General features: G+C 43.0%; 1 protein-coding gene across 1 annotated transcript in view; it reads left to right on the plus strand.

Moving 5' to 3' along the window:
- Positions 1-24,002, plus strand: part of ZNF541 (zinc finger protein 541) — a 1,260,340-nt gene that overhangs the window by 489,980 nt on the left and 746,358 nt on the right. Inside the window, exons 7-8 of the mRNA XM_086938682.1 lie at positions 10,461-10,803; positions 15,334-15,397. Of these exons, the coding sequence (XP_086794808.1) occupies positions 10,461-10,803; positions 15,334-15,397 (407 nt within the window). The remainder of the gene's footprint in view (positions 1-10,460; positions 10,804-15,333; positions 15,398-24,002) is intronic.

A 24,002-nucleotide genomic window follows, 5' to 3' on the forward strand; every position in this document is an offset into this window, starting at 1 on the left:
ATTTTTGCATTTGGGATGACGAATCCTAAATGCAAAAATTGCACTCGCAAAGGGCCAGATTCTCAGAATCTGGCCCTTTGCTAGCGCAATTTCGCTTGATAAATCGGGCCCTAAACCCCCCACAATCAAGCGGGGCTAATTCAATCAGTGCTCCAATTAGTTGTATGGATATAGGGGGAGTATCTGGCAAGGGCGCTGGCAGTGAGGTCAGCTTGAGGGGCACCAGTGACAGGGAGGAGAGTCTGTACCTTGCTAAAACAAACTGATACGCATTAAGAGCCAGTACAGTGTTTGATCCAACTACAGGAAAGCTCGTATATCCCCTACGCATTTCACCCCCAGTTTCTGAAGTGAGGGAACGTGTAAGAAGGGGTAAAGCTAAGCTGAATACCTCAGAAGAATATTTAAGTGTGAAAAACATAAAAAGTAAGGGCAAAAGTAAAAGCGTTAAAGCAGCTGATGCCAGCATAAAAGTTACCCCCCGACTTAAAACCTATTATAAGGTAATGTCTACTACTACCACTACCTCCTCCGCTACCAGCTGCTCTCCCTTGCCAGCTCAGCCTGCACAGCTCACCGAGCCCACTCAGCACATTCAGTCTACCCAGCCCGCCTTGGCAACTATGCAAGTGAATGCTATGGGGTCACCATTACCATTACAAGGAGACGCAATAGTGACTCCCATGAGCTCGGTTAAAGAGGGGATGCAGATAAGCTCCCAGCCCCGGTAGAGGCAGTGGTTGTAGTGCATTCAGATATTGGCCTGGTAAATAGGTATTCGGCGTTAGGGGGGGACGGATCAGGAGACACCCAATTGGATCCTACAGTAAAGGCCAAAAGCTCTGATGCATTGAACACAGCGCAATTAGTACAAGAATACCATCCCGCCTCATCTGACAGTGCCGGCGCAGAGATCACTATAGATAAATCAGATGCAACCTCACGCACATTGGCCGACATATTACTAGCTGTGAAGGATGAGATTACCAGTAGGCTTACGGTATCGGAAACCAATGAAGCAGAAATGACCAACAGATTCTCAATTTCTGAGGCTAATCAAGCAGCAATTAAGGCATCTTGTGATGAGTTGGCCTAGAGGCTGGACGAGGTCACCCTCAGAACCGAGGCAATTGAGTCAGAAATCCCTAAGATCAAGGAATCTATGCATACCACCGAAGCAGAGGTCACTAAGCTGTCTGTTCAGAACAAAGAACTGAAAGAGGATATTGAGCGTTTGGAGAATTACTCACGCCGGAACAACTTGAAACTCCTGAATGTGCCTGAAGCCCTGGAGGGAGGGGACATTAAGGGTTTTTGTAATATCCTTATTTAAGGGAACAGTGTTAAAGGACACACCAGAGGTCGATTTGCTGCATGATATACAGAGAGTACATTGTATTCCCTTCTGAAGAAATCTCGCAAAACAGAAACCCAGGAAGATCCTGGTGAACTTTTTAACATATTCCGTAAAAGAGCAGATTTTGTCTTCCGCTCTGAAAGAAGGCTCCATATACTTCAACAGCTCTAATTCCTTTATCTTCCAAATAAGATCAGATATATCACACATAACTGCAGCGAGGGAGTGGGAGTTGGGGAAAAGGTTGGAGGAGTTAAACAGTATAGGGGCCAAGGCACAGTTGAAATTCCCAGCATTGTTAAGGGTGATGTGGAATAACCACATGCACCAGATCAAAACTGGGGAAGAGGCGGATGCTCTTATTGCGAAGATCAGAGATGGACAAGGGGAGCAAGGGGGGAAGCAGACTTAGAGGGTCTTTCTTACACTTATGACATGTAATTAGCAGGATTTCAACAAAAAATAAAAAAACGGAAATGTTATTGATACTCCATGGGGGGGGAAGAGGGCTAAATAGGCTTTTGCCTATTAGAAGGGAGGGTTCCTCAAAGGTTGGGGGGACACAAGGATACGGGAAGGTGGGTTGGGGGAGGCAGGGGGGCACATGGGTTGGGAGCAGTGAGAAGAAAGAAAAAAAATTCGACCTCATCTCAACCATATGTATAGTCTTTTCTGCCATGAAGGGGCGCCGAATCTTCCAGGTAGAACATGGGGACGATGGCTGGCATGGCCCTGAGGGATAGAAGGACCATCTTTGCCTCCTGGAATGTTAACTGGTTAAGGTGCCCCCGGAGACAGAGGCTAATCCTTAAATACCTAGAAATTTCAACTGCACAAATATGCATGTTGCAAGAGACACACCTGAGTTACGAGGAAAGTACCTTAATCTTCTCCAAGGTCCCTTGGGTTAAGAGCTTTAGCGCTTCGCATCAGACATCTCAAAATAGAGGGGTGGCTATATTAATTAAACAAGGTACTCCCTGTAATATAAAAAAAACACAATCAGACTCCTCAGGTAGGTGGTTGATAGTCCAATTGGCATTTGAAAATTCTGACATGATTTGTGCCTCTTTCTACGGCCTCAATATGGACGATCCAACTTATATTCATAAATTCCAATCAGTACTGATGTTGGAACCTCCACCCTATGTTATTGGGGGAGATTTCAATGTCCTGTTAGACCCTCTGAAAGATAGATCTAATCTGAGTCATTATAAAGGGGCAGTCAAGGTACGTCGGGCACTACTTAATATGATCCATGATATGGTTCTGATCGATCTATGGAGGGCCCAAAAAGGAGATCAGCAGGGCTTTACTTTTGACAGCAAGAAACACGGCCACTCCTCTAGGATCGATTACGTTTTCTTGGACAGAATGTCAATGGCCAACCTAGGGGAGGTATCAGTTCTTCCGAGTCATCTCTCTGATCACGCACCTCTGCAATTTGTATATCAGAGTAAGGAGGCACAGCGGCAATCATTGAGATGGACCCTTAATAGGGCGAAGCTTTTAGATCCCGAGGTGGTTGAAGCAGTACAGGCTCCCTCTCTGGAATTTTTTTCTTTGAATTCAGGTTCCACAACATCGGACGTAGTATGGGACACATATAAGGCCTGGCTAAGGGGCAAACTACATGGAATAATCTGCTATAAGAAGAAGATGGAAGCTGAGGCACTAAAGGGGGTTGAAGGGAGGATAAGTAGCCTGGAGAAAGAAGGAGACGGCATTAGCAATAGGGACTCGGAGCAACTCACTCAGGTCTTGAAGAATCTGGAAGAGGTAAGATCAGAGTACCGAGGGAAGTTAGAAGCCAAGTGTAGGGCGCAGTGGAACTACAGAATGATGCAGAACTATGAATACAGGGAGAAGGCTGGCGCCCTTTTGGCATGGAAAGCAAGACCGAATCGCGCTAGGAATTATATAAAAGAACTTATTATTAATGCTAGCTGGGAAATCTCCAGTAGGATCGAGGATATGCAGTCCTGTCTCCTCTCCATTTTTTCGGAACTGTATAGAGAGGACTTGGCTCCTTTACCGAGCTCCATCCAGTCTTTTCTTAGGAATAAACATCTCCCGTGCTCTCAGAAGAAAGTAAGAAAAAATTAGAGGCTCCCTTTATGTTAGAGGAGATAGCAGATCAGATTAAAAAATCAAAGAATAAAAAAGCTGCAGGCTCGGATTCACTCCCAAGCGAAATCTATAATCTCCTTAAAGAGGAGTTGATATACGCACTAGGGGTCACCTTTAACTCAGTTTACAGCCTAACTGGGAAGGTTCCTAATACCTGGAAGGAGGCAACAATAGTTCTGATTTTAAAAACTGGCAAAGACCCGAAAAAGACAGACTCCTATTGTCCAATCTCCATGCTGAATGCCGATTATAAGATCTTTATGGGCATTTTGGCAGGGAGATTGGCAAAACTGATCCAGAGGTTAATACATCCGGATCAGAAAGGGTTCGTCGCAGGGAGATACATTCAGGAACAGTCGCAGCTCTTGATTGGTAATATAGATCTGGCCATTCAGAGGACAGAACCCTTGGCCGTTGTCGCTTTAGACGCGGCCAAGGCTTTTGCTGGGTGTACCTCTGGGAGGTCCTGAGGGCTATGGGGTTTGGCCCAATCTTTATACGAACCTTGCAAAACTGTTACCAGGGTGCCTCCGCTCGAATCCTGGTAAATGGGCTCCTTATGCCGAGCTTCAACATCCAGAGAGGAACCAGTCAGGGGTGTCCGATCTCGCCTCTTTTATTTAATATATATATGGAACCATTGGCACAGACGTTGAGACTGGATGATTCAATCTATCCTTTTAGATCAGAACAATACAGCTCCAAAATAGCTCTCTATGCCGACGACCTAATACTGTACACAAGTGACCCAGAGACAGCGATCCTGAGGGCGGAGGAGCTTATGTGCGAGTTTGAGTCCCTATCCGGGTTTCTTGTCAATAAAACCAAGACAGAGGTGATGCGCTGGAATCTGGAGTGGCCGGGGAGAGTTAGTGTTGAGCTGAGATATCTGGGGATTTATGTAGTAAAGGAATTGGAGAAGATACCTGAGCTTAATCTAAACAGGGTTATTAAGGAAATTGACGGCCTCTTTAGTAGATGGAGGAACCTTCCCTTAACTATCTATGGAAAAACCAACTTGGTAAAGATGGTCATTCTGCCTAAGCTGTCTTACCTTTTCTCTTCCATACCATTAACAGTCCCGAATAAAAGCTTAATGAAGGTACAGAGCAAGATTGGGAGTTTTGTCTGGGGTAACAAAGGTGTTCGTCTGGCGTGGAAAAAACTTAGACGCAGACTAAAGAAAGGCGGGCTTGCCTTTCCTGATGTAAGGTTATACGCAGCAGCATTCCAGTTTAAAAGCATACGGATGCTACTTGTGAAACCAGGGGAGTCAGCCTGGGGCAGGTTGTTGGGTGAAATGGTGCAAGTGGAGGGAGGAGGAGACGGCAAGGCTTTTCTATATAAGTTTGGATCACCAAGATTCTTCAAGCGGGTACGCTTGAAGGTTTTGAGGGCGGCCTTAGAGCTATGGTATAGGCTCAGACGTAGCTGGGGCATTGGATACTATTTGGACAGTACCCCCATCTGGGATGCACCGGGAACACCGGACTGCCTAATGGACAGTTTGGCGTTGCCTATTAGAAGGGCAGGCATCACTGTCTGGACCGAACTGGTAGACTCCGGTAGACTCCGGGGGGATACATCCATGGGAGTACCTGAGGGCAAAGATCGGGCCAGGGCTCTCTAGATTCAAATATTTACAGTTAATATCATGGTACAAGGCAGAAAAGGGGAAGGTCAGAGGGAATAGAGAGATTGAAGGTTTGTGGCAATCTATCCTTCCAATCAATAAGGAAATCTCTATATGGTATAACAACCTGTTGGAAACTGAGGACCACGAGACACCCCCCTTAGCTGCAGTGTGGATGGAAACTCCTGTTGGGCCATCAATAGAGTCCTTGTAGGAGCACTCTTTAAAGACCTTGTATAAATTTGTCAAGCCCGCTTGTCTAAAAAAAAATCATTTTTTTTGTCATCAACAGACTTTATTATACTCCCGCGAAAATCGCCAAGTTTGCCCCAGAACCAGCTCCTAAATGCCCCAGATGCTTAACACCTCTTGCTAATGACTTACATATCTTCTTTGAGTGTCCAGCACTTGTAAGATTTTGAACTGAGGTGGGCGACAACATTTGTGATATCTTTAATACCATCATAGAGATTAACATGTCATTAGTGTTTTTTGGAGACGATGGTTGTCTTAGTCAGACCCTCTCTCAGAAGGAAAGATGCCTATTAATTTATTTGATCTTGCTGGCCAGAAGGGAAGTTTGCAGGAGGTGGAAAGATCCCTTAACCCCACAAAGGGAAGACTAGCTTAAAGCTTCATTTTCCATGGCTCGTTTAGACTATGAGGGTGTAGAAGATAAGCTATTAAACATCTGGCATCCCTTTGTGAGTTGGGGAAAAAATTTAAGATTAATTTAATATAATTGGTCTAATGATTAAACCAGGTTCCCTCACAAAAAAGGGATCGGTCGGACGACCCAAGCGAGTGCGGTAAGCCGTAGGAGCCACAGATCACGAAGGCGGCTTCATAAGACCAGCAGAGGCTTGAAAGGTGAGATGAGGACCAAAAAAAAAGGGTGATCTAACTCCCCAGTTACCTGTGGGTATGTTTCATCTGTAGGCTTGTGTTGGGGTAGAGCTGGGCACCAGCCTTCTCAGGAGGTTAACAGAATTAGCCTGGGCTGGAATTCTGTCATAGGCGACCTCAACAGTGTCATTGAAAAACTCTAACTAGACAAAGGGGTGATGTTGTTTATATAACAAACAAAACCCATGGTGCCAATACGAAGTCCCACTCCATTATTTACTCTATCCTTACAGAGCTTTCATCAAGCAGACAATAGCAAGCAACAACATTTTGAGCAGTAAACTTAGCTCTCGTACAGAATGATCAAGACTCTGATAATATGGCTACTAAAAAGTGTAAATCGAAGCAAAGTAATTTCAAAGAATTGTATTCCATATAGGCACGTAAGCAAATGTGTGTTGTGTCAACGTTGAAGAAAGATGTCAACTTCAAACATGAGTATGTAAAATGGTGGTAATCTTGCCAGGCGTAATGTGACCACATAAGTGAACGACCACCTGTATCCCCATGTTTGTACAACTAGCTTATCAGAGCAAAATCATTCACTATGGCCACCCAAGTTGAACCTAAGCTTGGTCATCAATCAACGGAAGGCAGTGACCAACTAATGGCAGTACTTTTTGGAGCCAGGACCTTTTTGAAAGGAAGAACAAGTTTACATATCCATCGTAAATATTAGTTTAGTTCATTCAAAAGCAGCAGTCTGTTACAGCAAGGAAGATGAAATAGCTGCTAGGAAGCATGCATTTACCTGTTATCCCAGTACAGACTTCGATTAAAGCCAGTGCAAGACGTAAACAAGCAATGGATCATTTGGATGGAGATTGAGAAGACAAAGTGTAGATATCCCTCAAATGAGAGATTCTGCATTGGTGAAGAGTGTCAGAGCACATCTTTGCGAGCCAAACCATATTGGAGACTCAACCTGAAATATATCTAACAATAGATGCTTCACTAACTGGTCGGGGTGCCCACTTGAACAATCTCTTTCTCAGTGGTCTTTGGTCCTAAGACAAAACAAAGTGTCACATTAACCTCCTGGAAATAAGGACAATCAGACTGCTTCTCCAAGTGATTCACCCCTAAGTAATTAACAGATTTGTGATGGTCCTTAAAGACAGTGTGACAATAATGTTTTATATATTTAAAAATAAACAATGGATAAGATAACACTCTATGCCATAAAACCCAGAATGGATTTATTGATTGAGCATATTCCATGGGCTCTTAATTTATATGCAGATGCCTTATGCAGAGAACCCTCATCTAATTACAAATAGGAACTGGACGAAACACAAATTAATATGGTGTTTCACAAATGGGGATATCCTGATTAGGTTATACTTGTTACAAATCTCTACAGCAAATGTCCTGTCTTCCCAAGCATATGGCCATGCTCCGGATAACTGAGAGAAGCATCCTCTGATGAGCTTTAAGAAGTTCCTATATTTACTTCCTCCTTTCCCTCCAGTTTTAGGAGTGCCGGACCAGTGGAAAAGGGAACAATGCCAAATGACACTCTTCCCACCAGCAGGATACAGGCTGCACTTGTTTCCTCATTTATGGGAAATTCTAAAAGAGATGTCAATATAAAATGTCGTAGCTTAAGAAATGGAAAGTTTAAATTCTTTTAAGGACTTGGAAGCTCCTCTTTCTTCACTTTATTTTAGACAGCAACCTTCATACATGAACGAAACAAACTCCTTTTCCCATGAAACACAGAGAAAGTTAACAGAAAAAACTTTAACCAATCAGAGACCATCATATGACATATACTTTGTTGTTCTTCTCTTTGAAGAAGAAGCACCGCTCTCTCCGTCGGGCTCGGTTGACTGCCTGGAGTACCGACGGAGAGAGCGGTGCTTCTTCTCCCTGAGCCACAGCCAGGTGAGGTGAGGCCGTGCCCTCCTGCTAACTAGTTGTTGAGAAATCCACACACAGAAGGAGAGACCAGACACTTAGGATTCTAGGTGAAATGGTCCATTAATCTCATTATTATTTTTTATATACTCACTTTTTGCAGTAGCAATTTAGTGATTAATGTCCTGATGAAGGCAGGGGATAATAGTGTCCTGTTTTTCTGCTGAAACATGTTTACCATATAAACCTTATTAGCAGGTATTTGTTTCAACTGCCATTTCTTTGCACTGTTTTTACTCTTGGGCAACTGAGTGATAATAATAAACTCATGTTTCTCTCATTTACCCAGTTTTAACTCACCATTACTTCACATATTTTCATGCACTGCAATTCTTTCTATTTTTTACCCATCACTTGATACCTTCATTTAACATCTTCTAAGTGACTCCGTGCTTCATAATTAAATGATGGATGTGTCCATCTAGTCCTCACATACATCTTTTGTGATTCACTATGAGAGGGATATAAGGAAGCCAGATGATGACCAGGGCGGTATCAGACAGTGATTGATGGGTATCCTTATCCATTAGGCGTACCTTTAGGGCGCTCTGTCAAACACTGGTATTGTGGGTCCATGTCTTTTTTAGGTTAATTTGTTGTAGATAGACCCGTGGACACTCTAGGGACGATTTCGATTGGGGAAACGAATCCGTACGACGATTCGTATTCAAAGCCGTTTCCGTCCGAATTGTACAAATACATCCGAATCGCGTAGTACGATCTGTAGGATAGAAATACATCCGAATCCGTGATAACCGTACGAAAAACAAGGTTAAATCCGTACGAATTAGACTCTCACAGTGAACCGTATGATTCGTAAACATGCCGTACGACCCGCCAAGTACGATCCGGACCGGGTAATGAATACGCGATTTGTACGGAAAACGTTGCGTACAGGCAATTCGTACGGAGAGCCACACATTCACATACACACCGTACCCCTAAACGCAAGGGGTGTACGCACCGTACACCTACGGCCTTGGGTAAGGACCGTACCCCTACACGCCGTACGCCAACTTTCTTGGGGTTTACGCATGGGGACATACGCACCGTACCCCTGAAATCCAGGGATGTACGCACTGTATCCCGACGCACCGTACCCCTGCTATCATGGGGTGTACGCACCGTACCCGGGAGGGTACGTTTCGTACGCATTTCGAGGCAAAATCTGCTTTTACGGATGTTTTAAGCTCCCATAGAAAAAGAGTTGTACGGAGTGTTGTCGATACGATTCGTACTTGCTGGGTCGGAAAATACAGCTTCGATCCGTACGGACATCGCGTACTGCACGTTCCGAATACGATTCGTACGGATCAGTGAGTTGTATGGTCTTCGGTACGATTCGTACGGAGAACTGCTTTGGGTACACATCGTACTAGGTCGTACGTACGGGAACGGTTCTCCATACGAATCGTACGGGGAAAAAAGCTCTGTACGGTTATTCGGAGGGCCTTTTCCCAAATCTAAATCGGCCCCTCTGTGTTTATTACGTTCATTGTTGGGGGCTGTGTCCATGCTAGGTCTAGAAATATGCCCTAGGACCCTTCTTTATCGGTTTGTTTTCGTATTCAAAGGCAAGAGGATGCAACATATTTCTTGTCTCTGAATAATAAATCATTCCGGAAGGTGCTTAGACATTTTAGAGAGTGTTAGGTTTTCTTATCTCGGGTAACTGGGGTTGTTATTCTAGGCTTACAAGGATGACAGACAAAACGCCTAACTAAGGCCCACAGTATTTTACTACTACAAATGCTTTAAGCTGCAAAACTGCTAATCACTGCCTTCTGGAAAAAAGTGGGATTTGTCAGATTTAATGAAAGGGTTGTAGAGCCTCTGGCAGAGAACGGCAGAGAAAAAATATTCTGTTATCTCTTACTACAGTATGTGATTTCTTCAGGACATGGAACAATTAGTGGCGCATTTATATAGATAGAATGAACAGTATAGCTAAACCCTGTTTGCCTCTTGGATCTTCAAGTATGTTCCTGTACATTGAGGAGTAACACACAAGAAATTTGTCAATGCATATGATACGTGGAAGAGAGGGAGGCTATTACTCCACTTTAATGTCGATATTATGTATCCATTAAGAGGAGAGGGTGTTCGATCTTTTTCTGTTTTAGTTTAGATTTTGTTTTCATATTATGTATCATGTCTGCTGAGTTAAGGTGAGTTAACTTGTGTTTCACGTGTTTTTTTCGTTGATAAAATTCAGAAGTGATCAACCACTTGCCCAGCTACTCCATCTCCCATCATTCCATGAGTATGGGCAGTGTGGCATTATGCATGTATGAATGGGCAATTTTCAGGACACCACCCAATAAGAATTTAAACAACTGGTTAGAATGTAACTAGAACCATATTATGTTGAGACCCTCATGTAATCCACACGCTCCAGAGAGATATGTGATTGAAATGGAAATGAATGGCATCTTCCAGTGTCTTGTTTGTTAAGAGTAGAAGAGCGATGAAATGGCTTCAGTAAAGGATTATTTTAATGCTTTGTACACACAGGTATTTGATCAAGAAACCCTGCCGGAAAAGGCTTCAAAGGAAAGTACTCGCAACAAAAGAAAGAAGAAGAGACCGCGCCCAAAAGCGCTGTTCATACCACCCCCGATGCCCTTGGCAGATGAGGTGCTACCTCTTCCTGGAAGTAGTGGCTGTTTCCAGAGCCACCTCCGGTCCCCATCTGTTTTCCTGGGAGATTACCTCTTAGGCAATTTGTTACATTGCCATCCCTACACCCCTCCGCCCATGTTGAGTCCGATACGTGAAGGATCGGGACTTTATTTCAACACCATCTGCCCTCCTTCAGTCAAGACTGGTCCCTGCAGGCTTTACTCACATCTGTTAGGTAACAATTTTGGATATGATTTTTTCTGTTTTATAAGGGGTTATGCATGCTTGGTGAATTGAACAAACACTACTATAAACTGTAAGTGATAAATGAATTACCTAGTAATTATTAGCACCTTCTCCTACACAGTTTGTTGACAATATACTGTTTTAGGTGCTATTGACATTCATTAAATGCTTTGGAAAAATATTTTTGTTCTTTGCACCACAATTTCTCAGACCATATTACCAGAGGGTCTGAGTAACGTAACCCACGAGCATACAAACTTGGTGTATCAACTGTACAATACATAAAGTAGACACAGTGTGCATATGCAACAAAATCATTGTACAAGTCTCTTTCATAGTCCCATTGAATGTTTTTATACATTGGATTCTTATTGTTTTGTTTTACGTCTTTATTGCTCTGAATTTTTTGAAGCTTGGTACATCTTCTACTTTTAATCCTGCTTTCTGTTTAGAGGAGTCTAAGGCAACAAATTAGAAGACACGTTTTTAAAAGGATGAGCTTCAAAATGCATCTATATACATTGCTCTGTAACTAGATTCCAACTAAAAAAACACAAAGTGATATCCAAAGCTTATATTTACCACAAGTAACGAATACCACACATGTGCAACGCTATATTTATGGTTTAAATTTCGTTATCGTAGTTTTGGTTATAACATACGTTTGCTTAATGTCCTGTAATTGCAGGTTGCAGTGCTACAATTACGTAATACCTCCATAACTCCCCCAGCCCTCCCCAACCAGGACCCCGGCACCAGTTTAAAGTAAATAGTATAAGTGTCCCTGTCTCTCATGTCTCACCTCGGTATGGTGTCTTTAAATGGTTGCCGCATTGGTCTTCGATAGACGAAAAAGGTGTAGGGATCCAGGACATGTGAGCTCGCGAAACTCTGTTGTCTAGAGGTTTAAGAAGGGGTCCCAGAGCTTGGGGAATGCATAGCTCTGATTCATCAGTGTGAGAGAGATTCGCTCCATCCCCATTATATACCACAATTTGTGTAGCCAGGCTTGGTGGCTAGGATGTTCTGAAGAAATGCCAGTTGTGCTAACCCAATCTGTCTGCTTCTGCGGGATTTCAATGGGAAGGTAAGTGCATTGGGGAGAACAAGGAGATTATATGTCGGAAATTTGGGAATTTCTGTTTTTAGGTGTGTGTCTATGTCCTTAAGTACTTGTGCCCTGTAATCGGTTAGTTTCGGGCATTCCCATAATATGTGCAGTAGCCTGCCAGGGGTTCCGCAGTGGCGCCAGCATTCAGGTGATCTAGATGGTGTGAACCTGTGTAATCTGGAGGGGGTGAGGTACCAGTAAGTTATACTCTTGGTTGCTGTTTCAATGCCTGGAATTTTACAGGCCATGTGTCTAGCACGGTAGTTCATATCGTCCCATTCTTTCAAGGATAGTTTGCTGCCAATTTCCAGTTTCCCATCGCTTCTGGTCAGGAATTTAGTAGATGCACTGTCGGGGCTTAGGAGCCTATATAAATGTGTGATGAGGCGTGTGTTTGCTGTAAAAGAGAGCAACCAACTTTCATAAGACGTCGCTGTGTCCCTGGGTGAATGGAGAGTTGTATCACCCAATGACAGATCTGGGTGTAATGCCATCTCTCACCTTCAGGGGGTCTGTGTATAGAGCGAAGAGATTGAAACGCACAATATAGGGCCCTCTGTGTCGAACATTTGCCCCACCGATCTCCATCCTGTTAGATTCCAGCAGTGGAAGGCTAGGTCAGATAAGCCAGGTGAAAAGTTGGGTTCCCTACTATGGGAGTCAAGGGGGAAGGAAAGGAGGTGAAGTTCATTCTGGTCGCCACTTTGTCCTATATTGCTAGCACTGGCTTTGTGATGAAAGAGAGATTTAGGAGGTCATTAGGATGGCGGACGGACTTGAGTCCGTCCGCCATCCTGTGGTAAACCTGGACTGTCCGCAATACATGCGGCTTTCCCGCATACCAAATCATTTTAGTTTTTAACTTTGCGGCGGACACTACTCACAACAGCACCCGCCGTAAAGCGAAAAACCATGTTGTGCATTTCACTGCACTACGTGGCAGGCACCACACAGTGCCGGCCAAGTAGTGGTGTGAAATGTATGGTACCCCCCAAGTGCACCCCACCTCCCCCCAACACATGGGGACCCGCAACGGGCCACCCTAAGTAATCCCCACATGCTTGCAATTTCCATCATCATAATTTGGTGGACGGTGCCGGCTAAGCACCGCCACCATTTTATGGTTCCTGGACCGTCCGCCAGTCAATCTGAATGATTGCTTATGGCGGACAAGTAGCTGACTGTCATTCCGTCCACCACGGTCAGGAAATTATTTCCCCCGCCAACCTAATTTGGCCGGGGAAACCCACGGATAGAAGGACCGCCACCACATGGCTGACGGTGGTGGTCCTTTCACCATCCTAATCAATCCCATCAATTGGAAGGTTGCGCAGTTTTAGGTAGGAAGGAAATCCTCCACAGGGGTTGCCCGGCAAGGGCCCTTTCCATAAAGAGCCAATGTTTTTCTGACTCTGCTCTCGACCACACCACAAGGATTCACAGTTGGGTGACCTGGAAGTATCGGGCAAGGTCAGGGACTCCCAAGCTGCCATTCAGTGGTGGTTTTTAAGCTATGTCTCTGCGGAGTTGAGAACACCTGTCTGCCCAAACAAATCTGTTTCTCACTTGGTCTCAGAGATATACACAGAATAAAAGTTGGGGACGTTTTTAATAAGAATTTATTGAATCAGCCTCATTCTAGTATAAAATGCGTGGGCTGCAACAACCATGAGACAGAAACAGATATATACGGTTATGAGCACCAGCAGAGTAAAGAAAAGGTAGAATTCTACCATAGTGCTAAAACAATGAATATATGCAAGCATATAGATACATGACCGTAATAATGCGCTACGATGCAAACTTTAACTAGATCTACCTCGGTGTACCTAGCTGTAGATGTATAGCCAAGAATCCCCTTAGGATAAAGCCAACCCTCATTACCTGATGTAGGAGAGCGAAGCACCCAGTCTTGGTCTCAAGATGGATCTCGAGATGGACACCCCTCGAGGAATGTCCGATCACTGCATGCTGGAGTGTCTGCGTGCAGTGACCGCAGCGTCTCATGTCAGCATGGAAGTCTTTCTCCTCTCGTTTGCCCAGCGAAGATATAGTGCTTATATACCCAAAGATTCCCTCAGGGGTTCTACCTAGAAGTGTACTATGGGCATGTCGGGCAAGGATGATGATAGTGGTGACCCTTATACAGAGTTATTATGCAGAAGATGGTATTCCTGCTGTGATACTCCGAATCCTCATGCATAATAAATTAGGCAAGTTTTCGAAGAAAACCACACAACATTGATGTAGCTCCTAACTAGGTAAATTGTCAGCGCCAGACCCATTATGTAGAACAGTGGTATGACAGATGAAGGTAAAGTATTGTGCTACTACCTAGGCCTATGTTGGGGTACATTGGGGTTCATAACGCCATAACCTTTGTCTGCAGAACCATGTCAATACCCATAAATGCAATGTCAATGTATGCCCTAATCTGTGCCCACCCAACAGTGTTGATGTCAGTGTTTGCAATAACCCATGCATGAATGACAATATTGTTACCAGTAGAAACAATGTCGATGTACGCTATGACCTCGGCAAGCATGACTGTGTCAATATCAGTAAAGACAATGTCAATGTATGCTATGACATCTGTTCGCACAGTATTGAGAATGTCAGTAATATAATGATACCAGTGACTGCCATATAATCTTCTTGAGTTTCAACGAACTTGTGTCATTGCTGTTGGATTTACCCAAGGTAACCTCCCCATCAACCCTGAGTCAAAGATATGTGGTCAGGCAGGCCCTGTAACCCGCGCTCATGCCTATCAAGTGACATGTCACCGGTGGGGTCTCTCTTAACCCAAAGACAAACATGCACCCAGATAGATAGTTGTACCACAAGCTGGACCGAGGAAATTGGCCCCAATAAAACACGTTTGGCCAAAGACTTGCATTCCCCCAAAAACCACTAAGCTAGATTCCACATTAGATAGGAACACTAAGCCAATCAGGATACAACATGCACACTACAGGTATTGATCACACGCTCCTCATGTAAGACATCTGGACCCATACACATTGGCCCACACTTGCTCTCCTGGAGGTCAAGAGCCATCTGTGTCCTTATCTGATGCCTGAGCTTGTTAATTTATGACTGAGATGCTTTTCAGGAAAGCGGAAATTACTTTATTGTACCTCACGAGATGTATATAATGTCAGCCAAAACTTTGTACACTGAGAGACTTTCTCCAGACGCATTTTGTCGAGACTTGTTCCTGTTTTTCCAAACACCTCTTGTCTTTTAATTTCTTTAAGTTAAATTCATATCCGAGCAACATGTGCAACAGGAAAATAACAGAAATACATTGTTCATGTTATGATTTAAAATCTGAAGGTTCTCAAGCGGGTAATAACATTTGTGAACAGAAAGCATCCTCTTTAGCTCATCTTTTATTATTCTCAGGGAAATCTATTGGATCCAGCGGAAAATTATTTGTCAAAGATGACACCATCTTCAGTGTTGAACCGTAAGTTGTAACTTGCAATTTTGGATTTTATTGTAATCAGTAAAAGAAATAAATATTTGTATGTTCGGGCAAAGACAAAACATCTTCCACAAGGCAAAGCAAACTGTTTTATTTTCCATTCAGGAAATCACTGTCCCCCCTACTGTATTAGTCCAGTATTATAAACGTAAATAGTGCAGGCAACCGTTTACCATTGCTTGTAATATTTATAAAAATATGCATGGCGTGCTGGAGTAAACAGCAGTAGAAAGTAGAGAATTACATTTTTTGTACTTTACAATTTGAACGCAAATGTTTACCAGATGAGTGAGAGATTGGCAGTTTTTTTAATGTATTTCCGGGAGACCATGACCGAGAAAAGTGAATATCTACTTGAAGTGATGTGTTAATTCCAAGTTGTATTTCTCATTCTCGGTGTATTGTAAGACCCAAGTTATGCATGTTATGCTTTCCCACGGCTGTCCAGTCAAATCCTTTCTCCAGCCGTTGTAAAGAAAGATGAAGGAAGCTGAGAATCTAAATTGCGTTGATGGGTGCTTGGAGGTTTGCACCACTTGCATTACCTCTTTCTTTCTTAGGAAAGAAAGCTTGGGATGAACTGTGAATGCATTACAATTTTCCTCGACTGTGGGAGTAGAAGCGTCATTTGATCTATCCCTTTGTGCCAAAGATAACTTCCTAGCTTTAATTAGTTAATGCTAAACACTATGAGTATGCAATTCTTTTCATGAATGATTAGACTTTGTCTAACATGATGAAGATCCCAGCATTGTTCACCAGTTGTTTGAATGTAAATGTAAATGTTTTTTGTACTTGTATAGCACACAGCTACCCGCAGTGGGTTTCCCGGCGCTTGTACAAATACCGCAAGGGAACCCTTCCTGGCTTTCCCTGTGAAGTGTCCACTCCTGGGCACCCCCATGGTGCAGACCAGGCATCCCTCACGTTGTGGGGGCCGTTGTGTAGACTAAGCAAGCTATGGCCCAGAGTTGCAGCGTGGGACCCATGATCAGAATAGGCACTGAGGCGAGAATATCCGGTCAGGGGAACTTACGAGCCCGAGACCCGCCGGGGCAGGAATCAAACCCTGGTCCCTGGCCAGAGCTCTGCATCGAGGTCTGCCTGCTCTAACCATTGAGCCACACTTCTCCACTACTGGTCCTCAAAATGCAAAATATCTGTGCTATCACTCCAACTGGTGACCGTATTGAGACCAGTCAAACCCAACCTCTCCAAGACATCAGACATCACCCCTTTTAACCACAATGCTGGTCCTGAAAAAATGACTAAACTGAAGTCTCACTGCCATTGTTATGTTAAAAAATATATTCGATTCTCAGGCTGTATTTATTAGATATCATAAACATTACATATCAAGTAAAATCCTTACTACTTACAATATGTACAGTAGTGGTGATTTTGTACAACTAATACATAGAAATCTCCTACCAGCATTCTCATATTTGTTAAAAACCCAGAATCATGGTTGACCACACCTCAGGTCCCCTGTGGCATCACCTGGTTCACTTGACCAGGAGACAAAGCCCCCTTGTGGATCACACCATTAATAGTCCTTTGCAAGGCAAGCCCACCTGCTCTCTCAAGTTAGAGGGAGGGGCATGAAAGCTGGTCTCCCCAAAGCAACCATGCATGCCAGATCCACCCAAAAGTGGTAATCTGCCTGCCAGCCAAATGGAAGATGGCCTAGGCAACCGTGCCCTACCTTGGTTTCTTGGCGCTGCCACCGTTCCCTCTAGAATTCCCAATATGTGTAATGGAGTATCCTGTCACGCAATGGACAATCACTATAGCAACGTCACCATCCCTACACTAGAGAGAGTAGTACCTCTGTCCGGGGTTGAGCCAACAGCTTAAAACCAATTCCATCTTGAATTTGCCTGCACACATATATTCCTGATGCCAAGGCTGTCCACCTGTTTTGTGGCCAAACGCAACTCTTTCTCTGACCCCCACAGACAATAGAAAAACACTCCCAGAGTCATGCAAGCTACAGGGAATGGGAGGGCGGCTAAAAAGAGCTACTGGGCTGGAGTAAGGGAAATGGAGCGCAACATTGGTTGCCACAGGCAGGCAGCAAGGCATGAAGGTGGGGATCAAGTGAGAAATTCCCTTATTTGATCTGCTCGGCTACCCTGCCGGCCACTGAAGCAACCCCATTAACCCTCAGGAAACCAATGGTTGACTTTTGCGGGAAAGCCTGTGAAAATGAACACAAATGTAGTCACGGTTGGCTCACTCCCCTAAACTGGCTCAATCCATCCCTCACCTGTCTTAAGTACATGTGAGCCTGCGGCGAGGCCGCTAGTCCATTCTCTTTGCACCATTTGCACACTCTTTAAATTTGTGCTTATCAAGTTAGTCGTTTTTTGGCTGTGCCAACAAGGATGTGATTTCCCCTTTCTTGTAGACTGATAGTATATCGTACCTAGCACAAATGTGAAGTGATGTCAGTGCCTTCCTGGTCAAGAGACTTCCTTGAAAAATAGGTAGTGGGACACAAAATCAAGACCTCTTATTTTTGGAAATCTGCTTGAGCTTTAAAGGAAGGTTACAATCTTCTGGTGAGTCTTTGACCATTTGCCAGCACTCTTTACAAGGGCCTCCAGGAATAACTTTAAAGAAGTCCATGCAAAGCTAGCAACCAATCTGAGAAGACAATAGCCTCATGGCCATTGCCCTTCAAATGTTTTTCTTATGCATTTCTACCTTGCTTACCCATCTATTGCAAGCACAGCCACCTTAATATGTTCTGCAACTTTAGTCATGCTCTAGAATACATTTTCACCACTTCAACACATCCACACCTTCCTCCTTACCATAGTCCCACTCTGCTGTAGTCTCACACTCAAAACACTGTTTTCCAGCCATCATAATTGCTCGGTCAGAAACCGTGTTCATAGAGTTGTACGATTTTGCTCGAACGACTCAGGCTATCCGAATGGCAGTCGGAACCGAATCGGACAGCCTGAACAGTTTCCTTGCATCGTAATCGGTTGGTCGAAAATGTATCCGATTTGATCGTAAACATAGGTTCCGCATCGGATTTAAAAATACGAATCGCTTTCGCAGCCTTTCTGGTATTGTAATCGGCCCCTTTGTTGATTGTTGTTTTTACGTATGAATTTGCATGCTGTAGTAACACGCCAGAGAATGCAGAGTCTCTGTAGTCTCTTTATTAGATAAAGATGTAATACTTCTGTTTGTAGATTGATAAGTAAATGGTACCACCAGAAACAGGGACATACATCTTGTTGAACTCATATCTACACCAACTGTGCCAACTGTTCTGTCCAGTCATACCATGGCAACAGAACGCTGTAAATCAGAGCATTCTCAAACAAACTTGGATGTAATGAGATAATCTAAGTATCAGATAGACAGATTAACAAATACCACACATATCCTCACTTTAAATCAACAATAAAAAGAATATTCATGTACATCAACTGATGGAGGTGGCTATGTAAAGGCAAGATATGAGTCCTTAAGAATCTGTCATTAAGGTGTTGCATCTAACAGTGAAAATGATATAACTTGAAAGCATCTCTGTGCAGCCAGTCAGAAGATACGGTGCCAAAAGGGGGTACAGAATTGGTAGCATCAGTCCTTTTGCCCCTCTTCTCCAGGCAAAGTTTTCAGACTCCAATAGTTCACCTTTGAGCAGGCATATGGGGCTCAAAGTGGGTCGAATACTTAACTTACCCAATCGCCACTCAATCACTTTAGATCAATAGGTTCTCCAGGTTCCGGTTGGTTGTGCTCTTCCCTTTCTAGACACCCTTGCTCATGTTCCTTCGTTTAGACAGATACTGGCTTATCATGCCAGTATCCTCTCCAAAGAGGTGTTCATATTGCTGTCCAAAGGGAGGGATTGAGAATGCATCTGAATCAGAGCAGGGAATGGGTTGTTACTCACAGTACTTCCTCTTGGTCTCTGACAAGGGTGAGGTTTTGAGACCGATCCTAGACCTCAGGATGCTGAAGTCATTCTTCAAAAATGAAAAGTTGAAGATGACCCTCACAGATGTTCTGCTCTCCTTGGATCACAAGGTTTGAATGATTGGATAGACTTGCAGGATAATAGCACTCATGGGTCAGTCCTGCACGTCCAAAGGAAGTAGGATCAGACTATTACCAGTTCGCCACCTGCCTTTCAGCCCAGAGATCGACTCGTCAGATCTTTATGGATATTAGGATGGGGGTTACAACTCATACTTGAATGCCAGAGATAACCTTATTCCTGAATCACGATGACTGGTTTAGAGGGTGGCAGGCCTTAGCTAGTATTGGACCATATGCAGAAAGTCTCATCTTCAACCTTGCTGAGTCTGGTGTTTGTCAGGCTCCTCTTCTGCACAGTCGCTGTGTAGGTCCTTCTACCTCTATAGCACATCTGTGAAATTAAAGTTCCAGTCCTGATGTATGAGGCATGGGAAGCTGTTCCAGCGTTAACAGATTTGAGGCTGCCTGGTCTTCTGCTAGCTTGCATCCTGTTGGTTCCTCATGGCATGTGGCACATTTTGGGTCCTGCCATAGAATCTGCTCCTTAAGTGAGCTCGGCATTTGAAGTGCCTTTCTTTCAGAGAGGATCCGTGTGCCCGATGAAGCAGCTAATTTAAGTGAGTGGAAGAGGCTGATGCTAATGTGAATTGTGACAAGCTGCTCTCCCCAGTCTTTACAAGCGTCACTTTGGTCATGGACACATCCTCTGTCTGCTGAGGAGGCCACATTGACAGTGTGTAAATCAGAGGCCTTTGGTCTCTGATGAAATAATGCCATCACACACATCTTCTGGCATTTCTTACCATCCAGCTGGCTGTTGAGCTTTTCCGCACTTTAGAAGTAGCAAATGACACTGTGCACTATTAAGGTAATAGCATAGACTACTCTTGAGGGGTACCCATATAAAGTACTCTTTTTGCCCAAGTCTCCCACCTAGTCTCCCTTTGTTGCCATCTTGTAAAAAATGGTAGTTTGAAAAGTCTTCTGACGAGTGACTGGCTAGGTCAAGAAAAAGTTTTGCCAATCCTCCTCTCCCTGTATGTATGTGCCTTATTGCCCCTTTTGTGTTTCATTTGGGTTACATAGTACCTTTTTGTTTTACCTGATCATAGCCTAGGCAACGCATTTGTTGTCTTGGCATTTGAGGTGGCTGTGTCTCTCTTGGAGTGTGTGCTGCATAACCCCTCAGAGCACAGTGAGCAGGGACTTCACCCCTCACAGGATATCTAGTTTGCAACTGTTGTCTATTGAACTAGTATGGTGCTCAGGGCAACAGGGGCAGCGCTAGCATCACTTATGGAGTCTGCAATGGGATCACCCTGGTTGTGCCTTGGTGTATCTTGCCACTCAGGGCTCTTCTTCAGGCCCAACAACAAAATCCACCACCCAAACATTACATGTGCCTACCCATAGTGAGTACTTAAAGCCTGATGCAGGCCTCTTCATCCATGCTGTTCTCCAGTAGTCCACCTTATCTTTTGTGCGGACCGTGTACTGTGGTCAGATTTCTTTTAGCACCTTAAGGCTTTGTCATGCTTAGATGTCGGAGCAAAAGTCAGATAGAGTTGAATTCCTTCCTCAGTGCACTACATTCAAGAGGGTGCCCAGTCTCTGCAAGCTGCTGAGTGAATTGGAGGCTCCTTAGGCCCACCCTTGCAGAGCATTGCAGTGTTAGGAAGGCTGGAGAATCTGCTTACTTCTTTGTGTAGCACATGCCTGTGAGGTAGTACTGCAAAACCCCTTGCATTGGTTGCTATTCAGCAAACAGAAGGTTGGCGGTCATCATGGGGTGCTGGTGCTGTTAGAACTCAAACTGAACACGTATGGAGGGAAAGGTGTGTGGCAGTGGGCTCGCAATGAACTGTGATACCCAACAGACTACAACCTCTTATGTGTCTCAGTCCAGTGGCAGCCACCTTGAATTATTGGGTGTAATTCTCCTTGTGGTTTATGGTGTCCATTGCTAAACAATTGTGCTACGATATTGCTGCAGCCAGAACATCGCACATGGATTCTGAATTTCATCTTATGGGTTTGTTCTTTTGCAAAACATTGTTTTAAATGGAAGCTGGTTTGCAGTGAAATATCCTTAAGTTGTGTGGTTGACGGAAAACAAACATTCGACTATTCTCTTGAACATTTGTATAAACTATGTAGGCTATGGTAGTTTACTAGGCTCAAAAGAGGGAGGACTGCAGTTACATATGTATTTACGAATGCCATGTGTAAGGTATTTTACTGATGGAGATTATTAACAGTATTGGTTATTTTTCAGTTCTACAGAAGTCATGTAAAAACTGTCTTTCATACTTTATCAAAGTGTGTGTAGTGACTAAATTTTACATAGCTATCTGTAAAACAGGGAGAAGTGCACATGTTTACTTAAGATACTAATTTGTTGTATCTTTGGTTTGCAGGAATTATCCATTGCATATGTGTATACACAGATGGGGTCATGTATATCCAGTCACAATTGCAGTTATGCTTGGTTATGTGAATACTGGTGTTCCGACATAATATTGTTTCCAAAATATCATGTGACACAAATATTTTGTAGTAAATATTGTTATGTGAAGAATATCGTGGGATAGAGTATCGAAGTTAAGAATATCTTTCAAAAAATATTTTGTTAATATTGTGGTAAATATTTAAAGTTTAAAATTGGTGTGACATATTTAATTTTATGTGTATTTTTTTATTATTTATTTTATTTAAATGTATGAAATTTTTGTAATTTGTGTAAAATGTAGGGTTTGTAGAGGTATAGGGCTGGGAGTGCAGGTAAAAGTTTTATTTTTGTGAGTTTTACCTTTTTCATTGAATTTTTTAAAATATTAGATTATAATTTAATTTCTTATTCAATGAGAAAATTAATTTTTAATTGTTTAAGGTTTTTTATTTTCTGCATTCATTTTATTTATAGGTTGTTGGGTATTGTTGAAATTAGTTACTTAGTACTTTAATAAATGATACATTATTTCGTTAAATATCAAATATGTTTTGTTTAAAATTTTAATTTGTTACTATTTTTTCTGAGTTCCATAAATGTAAATAATTTGTTTCTAAATTGTACTAGGTATATTATTTGCATACATTTGTTGTCTAAATTAATGGTGGTGTTGCTAAATGTGTTACTCAAATCTGTGTTGATTTTTTATTTGAATGTTATTTTATTTCATTTTCTTCAATAATTTAAATAAAGGAAAATAACAATTGAAATATGTATTTTTATTGTTAAATTATTTTGGTTGTGTGATTTTAAAAACAATGTTTTACTCTTTTTACTTCTTTTTTGATTTTTTGTTAGTTACTTTTTATATAATTGTTTTAATTTATTTTTTTATTTTTTCTAAAATAATTTTTTTATGATGCTCTTAAATTAGCATATTTCCACAGTGTGGTACAGTTTGGAGTGGAAATAGTAGATTAGGCCCCTCCAAAGTATAACACTTACTACAGTGTGGTAATGTTTTGGTGGGAATAGTTTGTCCAGCACTTGCTCTAGTGTGATTATAAATCTGACTCAAAAGACCAACACTTTCCACACAGTGGGTGGTTAAGTTTCAGTGGAAAGTCTTTTTTTCACAGCCAACGTCCAATGGTTTTCCCAGTGTGTTTGAGTTTGGAGTGTAAATAGTAAATCTGCCCACATTCCACAAGGGCCAAAACTTTCCCCAGTGTGGTTAAGTTTGGAGTGGAATAGTAAATCTGACCTTATTCTAAATTCCAGCACTTTTCCCATTGTTCTTAAGTTTATAGTGGAAATAGTTAATCAGACCCACCATAGTATAACACTTCCGCCAATGCTGTTAAGGCTGTAGTGGGAATAGAAAATCCGACCCCGCCCACTCCCATAGTCCAACATAATTCCCATTTTTTTTAAGGTTTGAAGTCGAAATAATATAGGAACCCATCCCCCTTCAAAACCACACCACTTTCTTAAATGTGGTTAAGGTTTGCATAGGAATAGTCAGCTTGACTCCCCATTTCCTCCCAAGTTCAACTTTTCCCATTATAGTTGTGTTTGTAATAGCAATAGTAAATCTGATGATCCCAATTCATACACCATTGTTGATAATTTTGGAGTGGAAGTAATAAATCTTATATCATCACCAAAATCCAACACTTTTCTCAATGATGTTAAGTTATGAGTGGGAAAAGTAAATCTTACCCCTACCCCAAATAAAACAGTTTTCCTAATGTAGGTAAGTTTGGAGTGAGAATAGTAAATTTCACCCCCCCCCCCAAAGTCCAACACTTTCCCCAGAGTTGGAGTGGGAATTGTAAATCTGACACCTCCCCCCGAAGGACCCAAGAAGAAATAGTAAATATGACCTTAGCTGCTTGGGAGACACTTCTTTTCTTTGCCCCAACTGCAACTGCCTACCTGCCTCTGCGCCCTAGGGCCCCAGTACCGTTCTCTCACGCGGCCAAGGACTTCAGGTTCCGGCGAGCCTGGCGGCAGGAAGACGATGCCGCATACGCCGAACCAGCGCCCGGCGGCATATAAGTAGCAGCGAGGGCTCCGGTGGAGCGGGAGCCCTTAACTGCTTGGGAGACACTTCTTTTCTTTGCCGCAACT

This window comes from Lissotriton vulgaris, chromosome 9 (assembly GCF_964263255.1).
Source record: "Lissotriton vulgaris chromosome 9, aLisVul1.2, whole genome shotgun sequence".
NCBI lineage: Eukaryota > Metazoa > Chordata > Amphibia > Caudata > Salamandridae > Lissotriton > Lissotriton vulgaris.